At 40.5% G+C, this 22,755-nt stretch overlaps 1 protein-coding gene across 10 annotated transcripts in view; it reads left to right on the forward strand.

Annotated features, from left to right (window-relative positions):
* The window catches only part of tjp1a (tight junction protein 1a), a 423,741-nt gene extending 402,439 nt beyond the window's left edge, over positions 1-21,302 (forward strand). For 6 of the 10 annotated variants that reach the window (XM_034191454.1, XM_034191463.1, XM_034191501.1 and 3 more), the window contains 4 exons: positions 1,333-1,484; positions 1,583-1,803; positions 5,282-5,425; positions 19,746-21,302. In XM_034191454.1, coding sequence (XP_034047345.1) covers positions 1,333-1,484; positions 1,583-1,803; positions 5,282-5,425; positions 19,746-19,840 — 612 coding nt within the window. In that variant the 3' untranslated portion in view covers positions 19,841-21,302. The remainder of the gene's footprint in view (positions 1-1,332; positions 1,485-1,582; positions 1,804-5,281; positions 5,426-19,745) is intronic. The other 4 variants (XM_034191483.1, XM_034191526.1, XM_034191493.1 and 1 more) reach the window with 2 other exon arrangements.
* Positions 21,303-22,755: the final 1,453 nt, after the last annotated feature.

Genomic DNA, 22,755 nt, shown 5'->3' on the forward strand with positions numbered 1-22,755 from the left:
AGACAGAACAATCTGAGAGAAAGAGTCTAACCAAATACCGGCATCACTGAAAGCAGCCAAAGATAACGATACGTCTTTGGGATGGTTATGAGTAATTTTTTCTCTAATAGTTAAAATTTTATTAGCAAAGAAAGTCATAAAGTCATTACTAGTTAAAGTTAAAGGAATACTCGGCTCAATAGAGCTCAATAGAGCTCTGACTCTAACCTGGGGTTGTTCTTATTTTCTTCAATTAGTGATGAGTAGTAAGATGTCCTAGTTTTACAGAGGGCTTTTTTATAGCGCAACAGACTCTTTTTCCAGGCTACGTGAAGATCTTCTAAATTAGTGAGACGCCATTTCCTCTCCAACTTCCGGGTTATCCAGCACATCCAACACATTTACATTCTATTTCAGTAATGCGATGTATTATTATATTATTATTATTATTATATGCAGTAATGCGAACATGATTTCCGTCTATAAGGCGGATTTCTTTTGAAGTGTAAAAAGGACAGACAAAGCAACATCATGGAGCTTCATTTCATGAAGAAAAAGACAGACTCTTGCTCTCCGTGAGAAGGTGCAGCAGAGTTGTTTGATGTCCGAGAGCATGAAGAGTGAGGAAATATGACGTCATGCTTTTAGACCACAGCAAACTCCACTCAAATCCAGCATATATGTCTGTAAACCGCATAGATCACCAAGGCATTTGCTCTTTAGAGCGCTGAAACAACTCACAAGGGATGTTGAAGCACCATTGGGTGTCTTGTCAAATTTTTGGGATGCACAACGGAACTTTGTGATCTGATGAAGAATGTTATGAGCCCCAAAGAGACAGCTCTGGAAATGCAAGTGGTAATTGCTTTTACACATGCGCAGATAATCAGATTAATGGTATACATGTACCAAAGAAATTGTACTTTTGGAGAGGAATCTAGGTGTGTTAATCCGATTTCTCATAATCAGATAACTGTCATTATCCGATAAATCACATCACATTTTTCTGGATACATGACCACTTAATAATCAGATGACTCCAGTAATCAGATAATGACTGAGTTTTTAGTGTGCATGAGTTTTTACTGTGCATGTAAACAGGCTCATTGTATAAATATCAGCATCTATGGAAAGTAATGGTAACCTCCATGGAACGCCCTAGTAAGGGATAATGATGATGTTGGTGTTGGCCTGTACATACACTACCAGTCAAACGTTTGGACACACTTTGGACCTATTCCCACCCACCCTTATTGAGCAAACCTCCTCTAAAGCTGACACAGTTTCACAGTAGGTGCACAAAATATGTTTGTATGTAATTTAAAATGTTTATGCATCATATATTTGCATCAGGGCCAGAGTTCAAGCCCAGTGAAGCCTCAAATTCCCTCGCAGATCCAGAACATGGACCATGACAGTGGCCTGGACACTTTCACACGCACAGTTGAGGATCATTCCAAATACCAGCACAATGTCAATGCTGTTCCCAAAGCCATCCCAGTGAGGTATCGAACATGATCACTATTACAGATCCCACACTTTCTGTTAAATATGAGTGAAGCTCTACATGTGCTGCTTTGTGATGTTAATTCATGTCTTGCAGCCCCAGTGCCCTTGATGATGAAGATGATGACGATGAGGGCCACACAGTGGTTGCAACTGCACGAGGCATCTTCAACTGCAACGGTGGTGTCTTGAGTTCCATTGAAACAGGAGTCAGCATTATCATTCCACAGGGTGCCATCCCCGAAGGCGTGGAGCAGGAGATTTACTTCAAGGTTTGCAGAGACAACAGCATCCTGCCACCGCTCGACAAGGAGAAAGGTAACTCATCAGCAATTAGACATGGGGAAATCACAGTGTTGTCATCTGCTTGTGTGTTTTATAGCAGTATTACCAATACACTAATTATAGAGTTTCAAGAAACATTTTGAAAACGTTGGTTCAGCCTTGAATATAAACAGTAAAATTTAGGGGTCATATTGAAATGATAATCAAGAATAATCATACATGGCTGTATTGCAACATTGATGAAAACGTATTGTGAAATATACACTAATTTTTAATGTTGTATAGCAGTGTATTATATGGTCCTTGGGTGCGGATTTTTGACAAAACAACAAAAATGTCAATAAGGTTTGAATTTGATTTCTGTTTAAATACTGTTGCATACAGCTGCAAGCAAGCCACACATTTCTACTCATGCAAGCATTAGCGCTCTGTTTTAATTGGATTATGTTGCTGTTTGTATCGTAACATCGTAAAATGTAAATAGCAAGTTCACATTCTCAGGTCAAGGAGTGGTGAACCATGTTTGGTCTTATATTTAATTAAACATGCAACATTGTAGCCTAATTCCAGCCATTTTTTCTCCACAAGGCCATGGTGCCCATTCCTATTTATTACACATCACACAGCTTAAAGATTGATAATTGCGACATGTCATTATTTTGTAATGTTAGCAGGTCTGGTTGATTAATTCATGTTTTTAATTTCTGTAAAGTTTAGATTTTGCAAAATGCTGCTTGAAGCTCCCTGCACTTTATTTTTCAAAAGATATTCTATATAACCCAGTCACCGTACCACCAGAGACCCCTTATTTAAGTTCTTCAAGAGAAAAGTTAGCACAGAACATAGAAAGCTGACTATAATAGTTTACGTGTCAATACTGTATCAGCCTCCACCATAACTAGCTTCAGAAATGTCTGGATGGCTCTTAAAAGTCCAGTTTTAAAACTTCTGAAAGACCTCTTGTATTTAGTCAAGTCAAGTGGTTTTTTTTTAATTGTCATTTCAACCATGTACAGAACATAGTGAGACGAAACAACGTTCCTCCAGGACCAAGGTGCTAATAATATACAATATACAATAAATACACAGGACCACATTATTGGGGAGGAGGTGGTGCAGGGAGTATAATTTGTATAAACAGACTTATTTTTAGCAGCAGCTTTTCAGTTTTGTTATTGTCTTTGTAGGTGAGGTGTGTGTGTGTGTGTGTGTGTGTGTGTGTGTGTGTGTGTGTGTGTGTGTGTGTGTGTGTGTGTGTGTGTGTGTGTGTGTGTGTGTGTGTGTGTGTGTGTGTGTGTGTGTGTGTGTGTGTGTGTGTGTGTGTGTGTGTGTGTGTGTGTGTGTGTGTGTGTGTGTGTTCGATCAGTCAATGAGATGTGTGCAGTTATCAGACCAGACTCTGGCTGGTCTGATAGTGACTGCACATGCAACAGATAATGTAATTGGAACAAGGCCTTCACATTACGGCTTTATTTCCCGAAAAGACTGTAATATACTGTATTGTCAAAAATGGTTTGATTTTACACTATTGGAGTGTAGATATGTTTGAAACCATTTAAAATAGATTTTTGTCATGTATTAATGTAGATTTTGACCTCCACAACACCCCTTGATTAACTCACTAACTATTAAGCAATGGTTAGTGAAATATAATTTTGTTCAGCAGGAGAACAATTTGCTGTTTACTTAGCTGTCTCCACCTTGTTTTACCTTGTACTCTAGGGCACAATCACAGAAGGGTTTCTGTAAAAGATAAATGGTGAACAGCTCATGATTTGGCCATGAAAAAATTTCCAGTCAGAAGATTTTTTTTTTTTTCTCACTTTAATCCCTGACTATATAATACGTTTAAGTAACTAGTATGGCAGAGTGGTTGGGGAAATCATGGTCAGACAGGGTGGTGGCCAAGTGGTTAGGGTGCTTGGTTTCAGTGTGGAAGGCTGTGGTGACCCCGAGTGGAAAACAAGTGAGCAGCCAAAGGGACTTACTTTTCTCACAGACTAGCTGTAATAACTGGAGATCTAGAACTAAAACTGAAAATCAACTGGGCATTTCCATGGTGAATGGGAAAATTAAGATATTTTTTTAAACATTGTTTCCCTTGCATTTTCAGTTTTCTAGGTATAAATGTTCTTTTTCAGGAAACAAATGACTTTTGATGTAATACGAGTCATGCGGTAATTAGAAGTAATTAATTGACTAATTAAAGATTTAACTTAGAGCCCTGTCACACCTTGACGATTTAGCCAGCGTATGCCGACATATGAAAAATGTGCCAAATACACTGGATAAGTTATGCAGTTGTCATACCATGACGATTTAGCCAGTGTATACTGACAGTTCTATTTCCACCGAGCGGTTCGGGTCGGTACTGCATGGTATGTTACAGCTCGGAACAATTAAGTTTGGCTTAGTTTGCATTTCCACTGTCAGCAGAACCCTTTTGTTTGGCAGGCAGAGCACTAGATATTGACAAGCACGTCATCGAGCATGCGTACGCTATTACACGGCCTCTCTGCTCCACATGGAACCAAAACAGAGTAATTTAACTTTTTTTTTTGTCTCAGTGGCTCATGGGATTTATTTTCATTGTGTGCACAATGCAGAAGAGTTGACTGATGCATGTGGTAAACCCTGATGTGAATGAATGAGGCGCTATGACTCTTTTAACTTTTAAAATAATTTTCTTGTTGTGGCACAAAGCGCCAGCGTTCTCTTGTTCAGGCTGAGAAACACACTGTACCAGCAGCAGAGAAACACAGAGGGCCTTCATTTTAAATGCTAGATTTCTTCAGCCATTCAAGGAATTAAAGTATTTTCAGATGTTGTTTTGCAAAATCAGGACACTTTATGTGGATATGTTTTTGTCAGGCTGTGATGATGAATCCAACTGAAATGAACTGGTAATATTAAGAACTGCAGCTTTTAGTTGTTCAGCCAATCAATGGACAGCATCAATGGACTTATTTTGACTTATGAGTAACTTAAAAGAAACGTGTGTCAACAATCGCATAACTTACCTACAACTTATGGCTTATGTATGTGGGACGTATCAGTCATACACTGGCATGAGTTGAAAATATTGTGCATGCTCAGAATTTTTCTACGTACTCGCCATATTATGACGTGTATCAATGTGCTTAAGTTAAACAAAACTTACCCATAACTTATTAGACGTATGCCAGCATTTTTAATACGGTCGGCATACGCTGGATAATCATCAAGGTGTGGCAATGGTGTTAGTTTTTGTTTGTCATTTCACACCTTGTGTTAAATGGCACATGCATTCAAGAAATGGTGTCTCAAAATGTATATGTGTGGGAGGTACACAAAAAAATGACTTGGTGACCAAAAATTTACACATGAAAATTCCCAACTATAGTGTAGATGATACTCAACCAGAGCCCACCGGAACTACAGGAGAAAAACAGTATTTGACACCTGTTTATGAGAATAATTTTAATCATTGTAGAAAGAGTTTTGAGATCTTTTGTGCTTTGTGTGTTTTCAGGAGAGACTCTGCTCAGTCCTTTGGTGATGTGTGGACCTCATGGCCTCAAGTTTTTGAAGCCTGTGGAGCTGCGCTTACCTCACTGTGCGTCAATGACTCCTGATGGTTGGTCTTTTGCTCTAAAATCCTCCGACTCCTCGTCGGGTACGCTGTGCTCTGTTCTTCTGGGGTCTTTTGGGCTGGCTCTTGGGTGTGTGATTCTGTTTTATGCACTTTTTATCCCTAGGGGAAAAATCTGTCTTTTCATTATGAGTTTTGGAATGATTCTCTTCATATAATTTAGGTTTACACGAGTTCATCCATTCATCTTATCATTTTGTGTATCACTGATTTTCTTTGTGTAATGTTTAAATCAAACCTCCCCTCACTTTTTCTGTTGATTCATTTGCCTTTTCCCAATCTCTGAGTCATCTTAACAGTTCTCTCTTTTCATTTAACATGCTTGTATCAGAAGCATGGCTCCAAATAATTTTATTTCATCATAGTGCATCATAGTTCACCAATAGTGCATGCTGCTCTGCTGAGAGGGATTTTTCCTCATTGAGCCACTCAAATCCTGAACTGAAGAACAGATTTTATTCACCTTTCAGAATATGGGACACTGTCATAAACAGTAATGTTATAATTTTATCCCAATTCCCACTTCGTAATCTTAAAAGCTTCAGTCATGTTCAGATGCCTTTTAAACTGGGTATTCCTAGTGAGTAGAGCTTAGCTCCTTAGTTTCATTTTTGAACTGGTTGCCACGTCTGCACCTTATAAATTAGGAGACAAGCCAGATTAAACCATTTCATCTCATTTTTGCACTTTTTTGCATCATGGGCGATCGTTGTAAAACAGCGCCCTGTGGAATAGGGGTGTTACACCAGTCACATTCTTCACAACCAGCACTATGTAAAAGAGTAATTGTGTAGAGAAAACATTATTCAAACCACAGTAACAAGAAATAAAAAATGGGCAAAAGATGAGTTGCATTTGATTTTTACAAAAAACAACAAAACTTGTACAATCTAATTGAGCAAATTAATCTAACTTCATTTCAAACTGTGGTTGGCTCATTTTTGGCACTGAACTCTGATCTTTGAAAAGAAGGGTCCTTCTCACACCCTGTAATCAAAAAGTGGTACTTTTGGAAAGGATTATCTGTTAGTTACCCTCAACTGGGACAGTGTCTTGCTTTCATGTCCTGCAGAATTGTGGAAGGATTAACAGGCCACTTTTCTAATTCTTTTATTTTCAAGCAAGGTCACTTTGTCTGCCTCACATCCCTTCTGCTGTTTTCTCTCCTTTGCTTCTGCACTTCTCTTTTTCACTCCTCTCCTCCTCTCCAAAACAGCTCCCTCTTGTTTTGTTTCTGGAGTGGTTTGTCATCAAATGCTCAGTACACAACTGCAAATGCTCACCTTCAAGGTGTACTCAACAAAGTGCTTCATATCAACAGTAAAATACTTCAAAATGTTAAGGAAATAAAATGTCAATTAAAAGAATCACAAATTAATACAATAAAGCATTAATGGGACCATCATGAATATAAAAAAAAAGAGTATGATAATAAACCCATGTGAAATCCACAGCAACCTGATAAAACAGTACATATTAAGAATCACAAAATTATAATACAGCCATCATAAATAATACCAAAAAGTGTTCAGTCAGGGCGCAAACAAGATAATGGAATGAAACTATCTAACTATTCCAGAGAAAGAAATCAATGAAAAAAGGAGCGTAATAAAAAAAAAAAAAAGCTCTCTTCCTCACTGATGTGTTGTCACCACAAGGTGCTTATAGAAGGGTACTCCATCTGTGCACCACATGTGTATCTTGGGAAAGTTTAAATTTGAGCATGATCAGGGCAGGCAAGACCCCCTAAGGACTGCCTACTTTACTAAACGAAATATTGGTTATTGTATTTGTACCCCCACAACAAAGCACCAGCTGGCTTTTATTATATCCCCAACTTGACCAGTGAGCCATAAAACAATGCATCAATAAATGGTTGACATGAAGCTTTAATTTTTGAAACACAGCTAATTGTTTTTATGTCTGAATTAGAAGATGCTTTAGTGAATATTCCTTAATTTATTGAGGCAAAGTGGCCAAGCAAACACAAAGCCAATTGATTGCCATGGTACAGACTGCTGGTGGGGGATGCTTGGTGCATGAGGGTCTGCTGTTGTATCCCTTTGGAACACAGAGTAACCCTACATCTTCTTAGCGTAGCTTACGAGAAGTTACAGTGAGGTCTGTCAGTAACTGGACAGTGACACAGTTTCTGTAGTTGTACCTCTGTACACCACGCAATGGAGTTGAAATGAAACGAGATGTGGTTGTTGTGTATATTGTCTTATAGATTGTTGGGTATTTACAAATTTCATTAACCATTCAGGAATTACATTTGTACTCATCGTACATGAAATGGACTGCATTTATATAGCGCTTTTCCATCTGTATCAGACGCTCAAAGCGCTTTACAATTATGCCTCACATTCACCCCGATGTCAGGGTGCTGCCATACAAGGTGCTCACTACACACCGGGAGCAATAGGGGATTAAAGGCCTTGCCCAAGGGCCCTTAGTGATTTTCCAGTCAGGTTCATTTGAACCCATGATCTTCTGAACTCAAGCCCAACACCTTAACCACTAGACCGTCACCTCCCCTACATGACTGTAACTGCCTTGGTGGGATGCGTAACTCAACTATTCATGAGGACAGAGACCTCCTGGACTGAACAAGCTACAGAGTTGGAGTATGCTGCCCGACATCACAATCAACACCAGATATGGAGCCTTCCCCGCCGAGCAAAAACTGCCCCCCAAGAGTGCCGTTTTGTCATAAAAGGCAGTTCTGGTAATGCCCTGTCCATGGAAAGTGACTACATCCATCACTGAAGAGAACACTTCAGCCAACTCTTTAATCACCCTCTACTTCCAGATGACCCTGCCCTCACTGACACGGTTGATGCTATAGATGACCCAAATCCATATTGCCTTACCTCTCCTGTTACCCCAGAAGAAGTCAAAGCTGCTGTGAAGAAGCAGAAATTACTGCAACATCACAGCTGAGATTTAAAGGCCAGGGGCAACCATGTGATCAATTGGGTCACACAAATCGTAAACCATGAGTGGATCCTTGAGAGAGTACCCGAAAACTGTAGATGGGGTATTATTATTATTCTGCCCTTCTGGAAAAGGAATTGTGATCAGCTCGTATGTAGCAAACATCGAGGCATTCCACATCTCTCCATACTTTGCAGGTTGTTCACAGGCATTCACCAGAGCCCTGCCAGCCGTCAGGAGCAGGCATCACTCACAGCAAGCAGGTAGATCAACAAGATCAACCACTGACCACATTTCTGCCCTCCATCTTTTGATTGAGAATGGACAACAGTTCAGGCAGGATTGTCACCTTCTACAATGCCTTCATTGATTTTGGGGCCACATTCAGCACAGTAGATCATGCCTCCCTCAGGACACTTGGTGTGGCATATAGGATTCTTACCCTCTTTAACACATGCTGAAAGCGGTGTCCGAGTCCACTGCAAGGAGTGATTTGACATCAATAGCAGAGTCTGCCAAGAATGCATCGCCACTCTGGATCTTTTCAACATCATCATTGACGACTACCTGATGACAAGGGTCTGTGAGCACATCCTGGGCATGTCATTCAATGAATATTCACTTGCGGACCTTGAGTTTGCAAATGGCACCTCTCTATTGATTTATAAGTCCATAAGACTCAGAGATGCTCTTAGTGTGTTCTGTAAAGATCCAAAAAAAAGCTAGGCTCCAGCATCAACTAGTCCAAGACTGAACTCATGCACACCAGACACAGCCCAGATCCAGTATCCTTCTGATTTGATAACACCACCGTAAAATCCTCCTTCAGTTACTGCTTTTCAACAATCTCCAAGACAGGTGATTTAAAACCAGAGCTTGAATGCAGTCAAGCAATGGCACCAGGAGTCATACAATCACTATAGTCCATTGTGGAGACATCATCACATCTCCCACTGTCCAGAACTCCATATGTACAACCCCTGGCAAAAATAATGCAATCACCAGCCTCGGAGGATGTTCATTCAGTTGTTTAATTTTGTAGAAAAAAAGCAGATCACAGACATGACACAAAACTAAAGTCATTTCAAATGGCAACTTTCTGGCTTTAAGAAACACTATAAGAAATCAGGAAAAAAAATTGTGGCAGTCAGTAACAGTTACTGTTTTAGACCAAGCAGAGGGAAAAAAATGTGGAATCACTCAATTCTGAGGAAAAAATTATGGAATCATGAAAAACAAAAGAACGCTCCAACACATCACTAGTATTTTGTTGCACCACCTCTGGCTTTTATAACAGCTTGCAGTCTCTGAGGCATGGACTTAATGAGTGACAAACAGTACTCTTCATCAATCTGGCTCCAACTTTCTCTGATTGCTGTTGCCAGATCAGCTTTGCAGGTTGGAGCCTCGTCATGGACCATTTTCTTCAACTTCCACCAAAGATTTTCAATTGGATTAAGATCCGGACTATTTGCAGGCCATGACATTGACCCTATGTGTCTTTTTGCAAGGAATATTTTCACAGTTTTTGCTCTATGGCAAGATGCATTATCATCTTGAAAAATGATTTCGTCATCCCCAAACATCCTTTCAATTGATGGGATAAGAAAAGTGTCCAAAATATCAACGTAAACTTGTGCATTTATTGATGATGTAATGACAGCCATCTCCCCAGTGCCTTTACCTGACATGCAGCCCCATATCATCAATGACTGTGGACATTTACATGTTCTCTTCAGGCAGTCATCTTTATAAATCTCATTGGAACTGCACCAAACAAAAGTTCCAGCATCATCACCTTGCCCAATGCAGATTTGAGATTCATCACTGAAATGACTTTCATCCAGTCATCCACAGTCCACGATTGCTTTTCCTTAGCCCATTGTAACCTTGTTTTTTTCTGTTTAGGTGTTAATGATGGCTTTCGTTTAGCTTCTCTGTATGTAAATCCCATTTCCTTTAGGCGGTTTCTTACAGTTCGGTCACAGACGTTGACTCCAGTTTCCTCCCATTCATTCCTCATTTGTTTTGTTGTGCATTTTTGATTTTTGAGACATATTGCTTTAAGTTTTCTGTCTTGATGCTTTGATGTCTTCCTTGGTCTACCAGTATGTTTGCCTTTAACAACCTTCCCATGTTTTTTGTATTTGGTCCAGAGTTTAGACACAGCTGACTGTGAACAACCAACATCTTTTGCAACATTGCGTGATGATTTACCCTCTTTTAAGAGTTTGATAATCCACTCCTTTGTTTCAATTGACATCTCTCGTGTTGGAGCCATGATTCATGTCAGTCCACTTGGTGCAACAGCTCTCCAAGGTGTGATCACTCCTTTTTAGATGCAGACTAACGAGCTGATCTGATTTGATGCAGGTGTTAGTTTTGGGGATGAAAATTTACAGGGTGATTACACAATTTATTCCTCAGAATTGAGTGATTCCATATTTTTTTCCCTCTGCTTGGTCTAAAAAAGTAACTGTTACTGACTGCCACATTTTTTTTTCCTGATTTCTTATAGTGTTTCTTAAAGCCAGAAAGTTGCCATTTGAAATGACTTTAGTTTTGTGTCATGTCTGTGATCTGCTTTTTTTCTACAAAATGAAACAACTGAATGAACATCCTCCGAGGCCGGTGATTCCATAATTTTTGCCAGGGGTTGTACTACCAGTCGTCCTTTATGGATGGATCTGAGATATGACCACTAAACAACACTCTGGCACCTTGATGGCCAGGATTGACTGCTTTTGACAGCAGAGTTCTCAGGAGGATAAAAAAAAAAAACACATTGGTTTTGTTGTGAAAGTGTCGTGACACAGACCCACAACAGGGGGCGTTAATGAACGGACAATGGATAAGCCAAAAAGTAACAATTTAATGTTGTGAATCGCACAACAACGTACAGACAATAACAATATGGTGGACTGTCAATCATACACCAGGTGACGTGTGGGCAGGCTCGACGATAGAAGACGCCTGGAGAGAGAAGAGCTGGATCCCCACACAGCTTCCGACACCAACGGAGCTGAAGAACACCGGAGCCGCCAAGCCCTGCGCCCCAGGTGGCCGCTGTCTTCAGCAGTCAGACCCGGTACTGCTGGCAGAGAACAGAGACAGTCCAGATGAGTGTGAGTTCGCACACTCAGTAATCCCACAGTCTGTATTAAGTAAAGGAGGGAAAACCTCCACCTCCAATCACACACACTCGTGCAGCTCCTGGTCAACCACTTATCTGGGTTGGGGTGTGAGGCGAAGCCGTCGCTGTCACACCAAACGCCAATCCCTCAGATAAGGACACACTCCAGGAAAACGGCTGCAACAGAAGTTCAGGTTATTACACACAAAGTGTCAGTCAGCAGAGAAATTACCTGAATGGTAGTTGATTTCTCGGCGAGGAGGTGGAGTTGCAGTCCGGTCTTTGTAGTGGTGGTGATGGGTGACAGCTTGTGTTGATTAATGACAGCTGTCACCTCCAGCAAAGCCGACGCCCTCTCGTGCTTGAAGCCCGCACTTCAAGCAGGGCGCCATCTTGTGGTGGTGGGCCAGCAGTACCTCCTCTTCAGCGGCCCACACAACAGGTTTGAACATGTGTACAAAGAAGACCTCAGTGAATGGACCCAGCACCCACCTGCCACACAGCAATGTAATGAGTCCACTGGTTTGAACACATGAGCCTTCCACCCATACACCTGGTGAGGGCCATCCTGGACTTTCACTGTCATCAGGCAGGATGAACACCGCAGAGGCTGTTGGCTTAATATGGTGGACCGGAACCTTGAGGCACATGGCCGCACACTGGGAACAGGAACAACACAAGTGGACTAATTAAATATTTGGTGTGCATTATGGCTGAGGTACTTAATGCGATAGTTTAAGGAGTTGTCACACTTTGATGGATTGAGCAAATGGATTAGTTACATATTGAAATATTTTGTCCGGTAGCAAAATCACTTGATCCGCCTGTCTCCCAGTTTCAAGACAAAATGCGTGCTGAGGGGAGCCAGATTTTGGTGGCATTTGCTGAGGTCTGAAATGATAATAGAATCCGGGTTGCTCTGGGATCATGACATCATACTTCCTGACTGCATTCATGTGCTGACAGCATCTTCTCACTGTGCAGGCATTCAGTGCAGCTGCAGCAGCAAGGACATCAAACAACGCTGTGGTACCTTTTCACGAAGAGAATCCACTCTGACAATGCACTCTGACATTCAAATAAAAATGCACTGGAGCTTTTGCCAATCAGAAGCCCAGTCTGAACCATCGGACAGCCACAGGATATAAACTCATGTGTATTGTAAAAGTAAAAAAACAATTAGGAGACAAAACAGTAAACAAGCGTGCAAGCCACCGGGAAAGCAAACAAACATTTTTTTTTTTACTGTTGCAAAAGGTGTTCCATTATTTAAAGTTGCTGTTAATGAAGCAGCATGACTGCTTGCAGGTCTTTTCTCTGTTCTTGCTGTGTGCCATTTGCCTAATGTGTGAAAAATATGCACCTCTCTGGATCTCTAGAGAGCCACAGCAACCATGACATCCGACGAACCTCCTGGACACTTCAAGAATGTTGCTGTCATGTAGGTAGTGTGCAAGCTGTAACTTGTTAATGTGGCTTCCAAAATAAAAGTCAAAACACTCCTGATGCAGTTGCATGCAGTACAGTGTGTCTAATGTTACATCATGGTGTACAGAAGCAAATTATAAAACTTGTCCCTGTCCAAATACTTATGAATGTGATTGTATATTACAGTAGTATTTATCATCATCATGATGATGTTTACATTCAAGTCTAGATATTGTAAAAAATTTAAGTTTACAGTATTTTCTGGAGTATAATTCGTGTTTTGTTTATTTTTTTAACTACAGTAGTTTGGGAGGCCCTGTGACTTGTACTCCGGTGCAACTTGTATACCAAAAGTTTGTTATTAATGATAGTAACTATAATGACTATTTACATAGATCTTTCCCAAGAATCAAAGACAAAATAAACTAAATAAACTGTAATAATAAAAGAATAAATGCCAGTAATAAAAAATACACTACAATAATGCACAGAAATTCCAAATTAAAGAGCTCATAACACAGAAAACAGAGACTTATAGTCCAGTGCGACATATACGAGGGCTGTCAATAAAGTAACGGTCCTTTTTATTTTTTTCAAAAACTATATGGATTTCATTCATATGTTTTTACGTCAGACATGCTTGAACCCTCGTGCGCATGCGTGAGTTTTTCCACGCCTGTCGGTGACGTCATTCGCCTGTGAGCACTCCTTGTGGGAGGAGTCGTCCAGCCCCTCGTCGGAATTCCTTTGTCTGAGAAGTTGCTGAGAGACTGGCGCATTGTTTGATCAAAATTTTTTCTAAACCTGTGAGACACATCGAAGTGGACACGGTTCGAAAAATTAAGCTGGTTTTCAGTGAAAATTTTAACGGCTGATGAGAGATTTTGAGGTGATTCTGTCGCTTTAAGGACTTCCCATGGTGCGAGACGTCGCTCAGTGCTCTCAGCCGCCGTCGTCAGCCTGTTCAAGCTGAAAACCTCCACATTTCAGGCTCTATTGATCCAGGACGTCGTGAGAGAACAGAGAAGTTTCAGAAGAAGTCGGTTTCAGCATTTTATCCGGATATTCCACTGTTAAAGGAGATTTTTTTAATGAAAGACGTGCGGACGGGTCCGCGCGTCGGCTCGCAGCCAACGCGACGCTCCGCCACAGGAAAAACACCTCTGTTGAAAGCCTTAAGGACAAGTTGGAACATGTCCTGCTGTTAAACAATTTCTCATATACTCACTCCACTGAAAGCCATCAAAAGCGGCCTGGATTTTACAAATGGTTATCAACACGGAGGTGTTTTTCCTGTGCCGCCGCACCGCGTCGGCTGCGTCCCGACGCGCGGACCCGTCCGCACGTCTTTCATTAAAAAAATCTCCTTTAACAGTGGAATATCCGGATAAAATGCTGAAACCGACTTCTTCTGAAACTTCTCTGTTCTCTCACGACGTCCTGGATCAATAGAGCCTGAAATGTGGAGGTTTTCAGCTTGAACAGGCTGACGACGGCGGCTGAGAGCGCTGAGCGACGTCTCGCACCGTGGGAAGTCCTTAAAGCGACAGAATCACCTCAAAATCTCTCATCAGCCGATAAAAGTTTCACTGAAAACCAGCTTAATTTTTCGAACCGTGTCCACTTCGATGTGTCTCACAGGTTTAGAAAAAATTTTGATCAAACAACGCGCCAGTCTCTCAGCAACTTCTCAGACAAAGGAATTCCGACGAGGGGCTGGACGACTCCTCCCACAAGGAGTGCTCACAGGCGAATGACGTCACCGACAGGCGTGGAAAAACTCACGCATGCGCACGAGGGTTCAAGCATGTCTGACGTAAAAACGTATGAATGAAATCCATATAGTTTTTGAAAAAAATAAAAAGGACCATTGCTTTATTGACAGACCTCGTATGCTTTTTTCCTCTTCAAGAGGCATTTTTTGACAGGTATGACTTATACTCCAGTGCAACATATACTTTGGAAAATATGATAATTATTACATCATTACATCTTAAGATTTTTGGAATAAAAAATTACACAAGCATGTTAATAATAGTATGGAGTGTATTAGGCTTTACGTGGAGCTAAGAAGGGATTTGTTGTTCTAGCATCATACTACATTACACATATTATGGTCAGAGGTTTACATACACCCATCATGGGCATGAATGACAGAACAGTGTTAGACCATCGGTGATTTCTTTGAAATATTCTTTTTTCTGGTGCAGAATGATTGTACGGCATACACATCTTAATGAAAAAACGCTCAAAGACTTTGGTGCACAACTTTTAATTTATTTGGAGTTCTTGTTATCACAGTGTCAAAGCTGTATATACAGCATCACACACACACACACACACACACTAAAGTTATTACTTCAGTGTTGCTGAAATTTCCAAAATGTTTAACTTGAAAACCTCAAGTTCCTTTTAGTGATGATAACTGGCAACAATAATGTACAAAGTGGTTGAGCATGGTGGTTTAACTTCATGTTCTGTGGCTGTTTGGCTGTAGACTGGAACTGGTGCATTGAAAAGGATGAAACAGAGATGGATTGATTATCTCAGAATTCTTTTTAGGCTATTCCACAGAGCGCCGTTCCTTCTTGTTTCATCCCGAATAGCAAATCAGGGTGTGTTTTGAAGCATCACAGTAATTTCTTGGTCCATCTTTTGTCAGTCTTGAACAAACTTGAGATATACGAGGTCTGTTAGAAAAGTATCCAACGTTTTTATTTTTTGCAAAAACAATATGGATTTGAATCACGTGTGATTGCATCAGCCAAGCTTGAACCTTCATGTGCATGCGTGAGTTTTTTCACGCCTGTTGGTTGCGTCATTCGCCTGTGAGCAGGCTTTGTGTGAGCAGTGGTCCACCCCTCTCGTCGGATTTTTATTGCGAATAAAATGTCTCAACGATTTGGAGCTTTGCTGCATCAAATTTTTCCAGAAACTGTGAGAGACCTCCAGGTGGACACCATTCGGAAAATTCAGATGGCTTTCAGGGACGATTTTATGGGGATTACACAGATTAAGGAGTGCTCCAGCCGGTTTAAAGACCGCGCGACGCACTCCGAGCGCCGATCGACAGGCTGAAACCCCGCTGAAACAACCAGATCATTTCCAAAGTGAAGGCTTTGTTGATCCGGGACATCGTCTGACTTCCACAGAAATGGCAGAAGACGTGGACATCAGCACTTTTTCGGCACATTCCACTGTTACAGGAGTTTTTGTCATGGAAAGAGAAGCGGAGGGATGCGCCACGGAGCCGCTCATGGTGCAGACAAAAGCACCTCCGTGTTGGTCTCACAGGACGGCTTTCAGATGGCTTTCAGACGGCTTTGGGTGGCTTTTCAGTCGTGTGACTATCCGAGAAATTGTGAATGAGCTGGACATGCCAGAACATGTTCTGTGAGGCTTCATCACGGCGTTGCTTTGCACCATGCGGCTCCTCTTTCCATGACAAAAACTCCTGTAACAGTGGAATGTGCTGTTAATTTCAAAAGTGAAGGCTTTGTTGATCCGGGATGTCATCTGACTTCCACAGAAATTGCAGAAGACGTGGACATCATCACTTTTTTCGGCACATTGAGACAGACGTGCGGAGAAATTTGCGCGTCAGGACGGAGCCGCATGGCGCAAGCAACGCCATGATGAAGCCTCACAGGACATGTTCTGGCATGTCCAGCTCATTCACAATTTCTCAGGTAGTCACACGACTGAAAAGCCACTGAAAGCCATCTGAAAGCCGTCCTGTGACACCAACACGGAGGTGCTTTTGTCCGCGCCATGAGCAGCTCCGTGGCGCATCCCTCCGCTCCTCTTTCCATGAAAAAAACTCCTGTAACAGTGGAATGTGCCGAAAAAGTTCTGATGTCCATGTCTTCTGCCATTTCTGTGGAAGTCAGACGACGTCCCGGATCAACAAAGCCTTCACTTTGGAAATGATCTGGTTGTTTCAGCGGGGTTTCAGCCTGTCGATTGGCGTTCGGAGTGCGCCGTGCTCTCAGACGCTGTGGGTGGTCTTTAAACCGGCTGGAGCACTCCTTAATCTGTGTAATCCCCATAAAATTGTCCCTGAAAGCCATCTGAATTTTCCGAATGATGTCCACCTGGAGGTCTCTCACAGTTTCTGGTAAAATTTGATGCAGCAAAGCTACAAATCATTCAGACATTTTTTTTTGCAATAAAAATCCGACGAGAGGGGTGGACCACTGCTCACACAAAGCCTGCTCACAGGCGAATGACGCAACCGACAGGCGTGAAAAAACTCACGCATGCGCACGAAGGTTCAAGCTTGGCTGATGCAATCACGCGTGATTCAAATCCATATGGTTTTTGCAAAAAATAAAAAGGTCAGATACTTTTCTAACAGACCTCGTACAGTAGTTGCAACCATCATCGACACTAATTTTGAAATCGGGGTGAAATTTTTGAGCTGTTCAAAAATTCATCTTGATTTGCCAAATTGATGCCATTACAAGGTCACTTCCAGGTGGTCATAGTCTTAACGGCTTCAGTCATGTTCAGACATCTTTAAACAGGGTAGTCTGACTGAAATACAACTTAAAACTTGTTTGTGCTCCATCAGGGTACAAATTTGAAGCAGAAGCAGCGTTTGTTGTGATTTTGGCCAAGGACGCAGCCAGGTGCAGCATGGATTGCCAGGTCTGCACTTTATAAAGCCAGTTGCCAGATTTGCACTTTATAAGCCAGCCAATTGCCAGGTCTCAGACCTCAGCCGTATTGACAATATCTGGACTGTGCTTAAGTCAGGTTCTTGCCAGGAAACCATCAAATTTAACTTCTGACCACAGCCGCAGATTAAACTGTACATATTGTCACTGTTATTATTGTTGAGGTTTACCTCTTTGCCATTTATAATGTGTTGACATTTGTTGAAGACAGTCACTTAGGTTTAATTAGCAGTCAACAAACCCTGCAGAGATAACAGTATGAGCTGTTTATTTCATCACATTGTTATTGTGTGTGGACAGCACACAGTCTCACAGTATAACTCACTGACTTACTGTTCGTACATGGGATCGTGCTGTGCAGCAGGTGATATTTTTAACGTATATGGTACAACCCCTGGCAATAATTATGGAATCACCGGCCTCGGAGGATGTTCATTCAGTTGTTTAATTTTGTAGAAAAAAAGCAGATCACAGACATGACACAAAACTAAAGTAATTTCAAATGGCAACTTTCTGGCTTTAAGAAACACTATAAGAAATCAGGAAAAAAAAATTGTGGCAGTCAGTAACGGTTACTTTTTTAGACCAAGCAGAGGGAAAAAAATATGGACTCACTCAATTCTGAGGAATAAATTATGGAATCACCCTATAAACTTTCATCCCCAAAACTAACACTTGCATCAAATCAGATCTGCTCATTAGTCTGCATCTAAAAGGAGTGATCACACCTTGGAGAGCTGTTGCACCAAGTGGACTGACATGAATCATGGCTCCAACACGAGAGATGTCAATTGAAACAAAGGAGAGGATTATCAAACTCTTAAAAGAGGGTAAATCATCATGCAATGTTGCAAAAGGTGTTTGTTGTTCACAGTCAGCTGTGTCTAAACTCTGGACCAAATACAAACAACATGGGAAGGTTATTAAAGGCAAACATACTGGTAGACCAAGGAAGACATCAAAGCGTCAAGACAGAAAACTTAAAGCAATATGTCTCAAAAATCGAAAATGCACAACAAAACAAATGAGGAATGAATGGGAGGAAACTGGAGTCAACGTCTGTGACCGAACTGTAAGAAATCGCCTAAAGGAAATGGGATTTACATACAGAAAAGCTAAACGAAAGCCATCATTAACACCTAAATAGAAAAAAACAAGGTTACAATGGGCTAAGGAAAAGCAATCGTGGACTGTGGATGACTGGATGAAAGTCATATTCAGTGATGAATCTCGAATCTGCATTGGGCAAGGTGATGATGCTGGAACTTTTGTTTGGTGCTGTTCCAATGAGATTTATAAAGATGACTGCCTGAAGAGAACATGTAAATTTCCACAGTCATTGATGATATGGGGCTGCATGTCAGGTAAAGGCACTGGGGAGATGGCTGTCATTACATCATCAATAAATGCACAAGTTTACGTTGATATTTTGGACACTTTTCTTATCCCATCAATTGAAAGGCTGTTTGGGGATGATGAAATCATTTTTCATGATGATAATGCATCTTGCCATAGAGCAAAAACTGTGAAAACATTCCTTGTAAAAAGACACATAGGGTCAATGTCATGGCCTGCAAATAGTCCGGATCTTAATCCAATTGAAAATCTTTGGTGGAAGTTGAAGAAAATGGTCCATGACAAGGCTCCAACCTGCAAAGCTGATCTGGCAACAGCAATCAGAGAAAGTTGGAGCCAGATTGATGAAGAGTACTGTTTGTCACTCATTAAGTCCATGCCTCAGAGACTGCAAGCTGTTATAAAAGCCAGAGGTGGTGCAACAAAATACTAGTGATGTGTTGGAGCGTTCTTTTGTTTTTCATGATTCCATAATTTTTTCCTCAGAATTGAGTGATTCCATATTTTTTCCCTCTGCTTGGTCTAAAAAAGTAACCGTTACTGACTGCCACAATTTTTTTTCTTGATTTCTTATAGTGTTTCTTAAAGCCAGAAAGTTGCCATTTGAAATGACTTTAGTTTTGTGTCATGTCTGTGATCTGCTTTTTTTCTACAAAATTAAACAACTGAATGAACATCCTCCGAGGCCGGTGATTCCATAATTTTTGCCAGGGGTTGTCGTCAGTGTGTTATACAAGGCTTCTGCAGTACAAGTTTGACCTTTTCACAGTGAGCTGCTGTTGTCACTCAGTGTCCCTCTGTCTGTCATCAGGTGACCCCAAAAACTGGCAGAACAAGTCTCTCCCTGGAGATCCCAATTACCTGGTGGGAGCCAACTGTGTTTCTGTGCTGATTGACCACTTTTAAGGTGTCACTGAATGTGGGAACACAACGACAAAATGAAGACGATGGACTCGCACCTTCTCACACAGTTTAATAGGCGTGGACCCTCTGTACAATTAAGTATGAAGATCGGTCAGCACCGTTTACTTATGAAGGCAAGACTCTGCTGATGCTTTTGGTTACAAGCTGCCCTTTAATAAAATCCGTTGATACATGCTGACTGACGCATGATATAAAAGACCACGTTCAATATCATTCTGACGCAGAAATACACAGACTAATGACATCCTTCAAAAATCTGTCTGGGTATATTTGTGTTCTATTAAAAACACTATATATTGTTGAAGAAGAGGCTTTTTTTTTCCAGTTAACATTTATGCATGAATTCAGTTACCAGTTTGCATCTGTATTTTTTTTTTCTTTTCACTTGAGATGACTGAATATAAATGTGTATTGAAGGAATGCTTATTTGAAGAATTGAGTAACCAAAAGCCAGTGACGGTTGTTGAAGGTTTGAAAATAACGTGAGCAGCTGGACATGAACCCCGTCCGCTCCCTCGGTCTTTCCTTTTCCTGTGGTAGTGGCTTGTTAATCTTTTTTTTTCTTGCGGAGCGTGGCTTCTCGCTCTGTTTCCAGCCTGAGGGAGACCTATGTGTTCTTTACTCAGGTCAAGTAGCCTCCTTAGCTCCTTCCTCACCACTCTCTCACTTATTCTCTGTTCCAGCTGTGCACTCTTCCACTCACAAAAAGCAGTGATGCCTTACCTGCAAATTATTCACTTTTCATAAAAAAAAAGCTATGATAAATTATGCTTTGTCATTTGTTTTGCCATGTTTTGAACCCACTGTATAAATGAACTTGGGTTTAGCACACAATAACAGCTGATAGAGTGACAAAGGTAAGCTCTTCTTTTATCTGCTATGCATTGCTGAAAAAAAAATTGCTGTAAATAAAGGTAGCATATCGCCTTGTTTTTTTTTTGTTTTTTTGTAAAAGAACTTTTTGTATGTCTGTTTTTTGTATAAAACTTACAGAAAACGTTTTAAAAAGTGGAAGAAAGTGAGTGGTATTTGTATTCTGGACAAACCCTCGAGCCTTGGAACTTGTCACTCATCAGTAATACTTCATAGTTTGTTTTTAAACCAAACGTACACACGCTGTTGTAGCCACAGAAGATATTTTTGTGGGTGCTCTGGACCAGGAAAGACATTGGCTTAAATTACATTTAAAACGTGTTTCTAAAGGGTGTGCTCTGAAAGCATCCCCCTCTTTGATTTGTGATACTGGATGCTGTATTGTGTGCCCTTAAATGTATTTTTGTACTAATAGACAATATATTATGTATGGCACCAGTACCATTTTATTTTTAGATATAACACAGCTTTAATGGAATATTAGCTCTTCACGTGTGTCTGACTTTTTTCTTCTGCAACACATTTTTAAGTATACCACTGTATTAATAAATAAAATCATTTTCAAAGTAAAGTTTTGTGAGGTTGTTGACACCCTTCCCCCCTTCACTCACACACACACACACTAATTGAAGTTTATATTGATCTTTTAAAAAGTTTGACATGCAGTTTTATAGCTATGGTATCAAGTGGCTGAAGAGTTGATGCTTTTGTCAATTTAAGACAATTCTTGAAATTGTGATATTTTAAAAATGATTAATTGTAAAGTCCCAATTTTTCATTTTGATCCCATTTAGAACATCGAAATGTTGACATTATAATAAAGATTTAAGACCAAGTTATAATAAAACTTGAAAAATTTTGATGTTTTAAATCTCAATCATTACAAAACGTTTTTTTTTTTGTTTTGTTTGTTTTTTGTTTTTTTTTTTGTTTTTCAGCCATACACTACACCAGTGGTTCCCAAAAAATTTTGTGCGCTTTAGCTGAATTGCTTTTTACGATAACCTGAAGCAAACTTGGACTACATATATATTAAGCTAATATAGTTTTTGCACATCTTAATGGGCTTTTGTCCCACTAAAACCCAGTGTTGTGGCACAGCGTCGTCGTCGGCGTTGTCCGTTTGTTGTGATATCTCAAAAACTGCCTGATAACTTTTTTCTAATTTGGAAAGGGTGTAATAGGTGTAATTGACATTGTTCCCGTCTAAAAATCATAGTAGTAGATTCATTTGTTTGGAAATAGCGGCCATTTTTATGCCGACAACCGCAAATTTTGGTATTTGGACCCAAATTTCCCGAAACTGTCCGATAACTTTTCTTTTAATTTAACAAGGGCACAATATTGGTCATTGACATTGTTCCTGTCCCAAAATTATTTGCGTTGATTCATTCCTTTGGAAATCGCTGCCATTTTTATGTAGACAATGGTCATTTTGCCCTGGGCTTAAATTGAGCTGGTAACCCACAGGGCCCATGGCACTCTTTTTTTTTTTTTTTTTTTTTTTTTTTCTTTCTTTCTTTCTTTCTCTCACAACAGCTTTTGGGTGAGAAACAATCAGCTCTATCTGGCAACGCTGATAACTGTCACAAGTTTGTGAGAAATAAAACAAGATACATGATGCATATCTATATTTATTCCAATGTAAAGATGACTTGTCACTATTTTGTTTCATTCAGTAAGAAATTGCAGCTTTGTATAAATGACAATGTTTAAAATAAATTCCAGTGGCGTTTATAAGTAAAAGACTTATGACTTGCTTGAAAATGTTCTTATCCGCAACTGGTGGGACCCTGCAGAAAACTTTTGGAAGCCAGTGCACCTCATGATGATGCAATACGGATGTGCATTTTGCCACAGTTGTACAATTCCAATGAAATTGGGAGGTTGTGTAAAATCAATCAATCAATCAATTTTTTTTTTTATATAGCGCCAAATCACAACAAACAGTTGCCCCAAGGCGCTTTATATTGTAAGGCAAGGCCATACAATAATTATGTAAAACCCCAACGGTCAAAACGACC

Source organism: Thalassophryne amazonica, chromosome 2, assembly GCF_902500255.1.
Source record: "Thalassophryne amazonica chromosome 2, fThaAma1.1, whole genome shotgun sequence".
NCBI lineage: Eukaryota > Metazoa > Chordata > Actinopteri > Batrachoidiformes > Batrachoididae > Thalassophryne > Thalassophryne amazonica.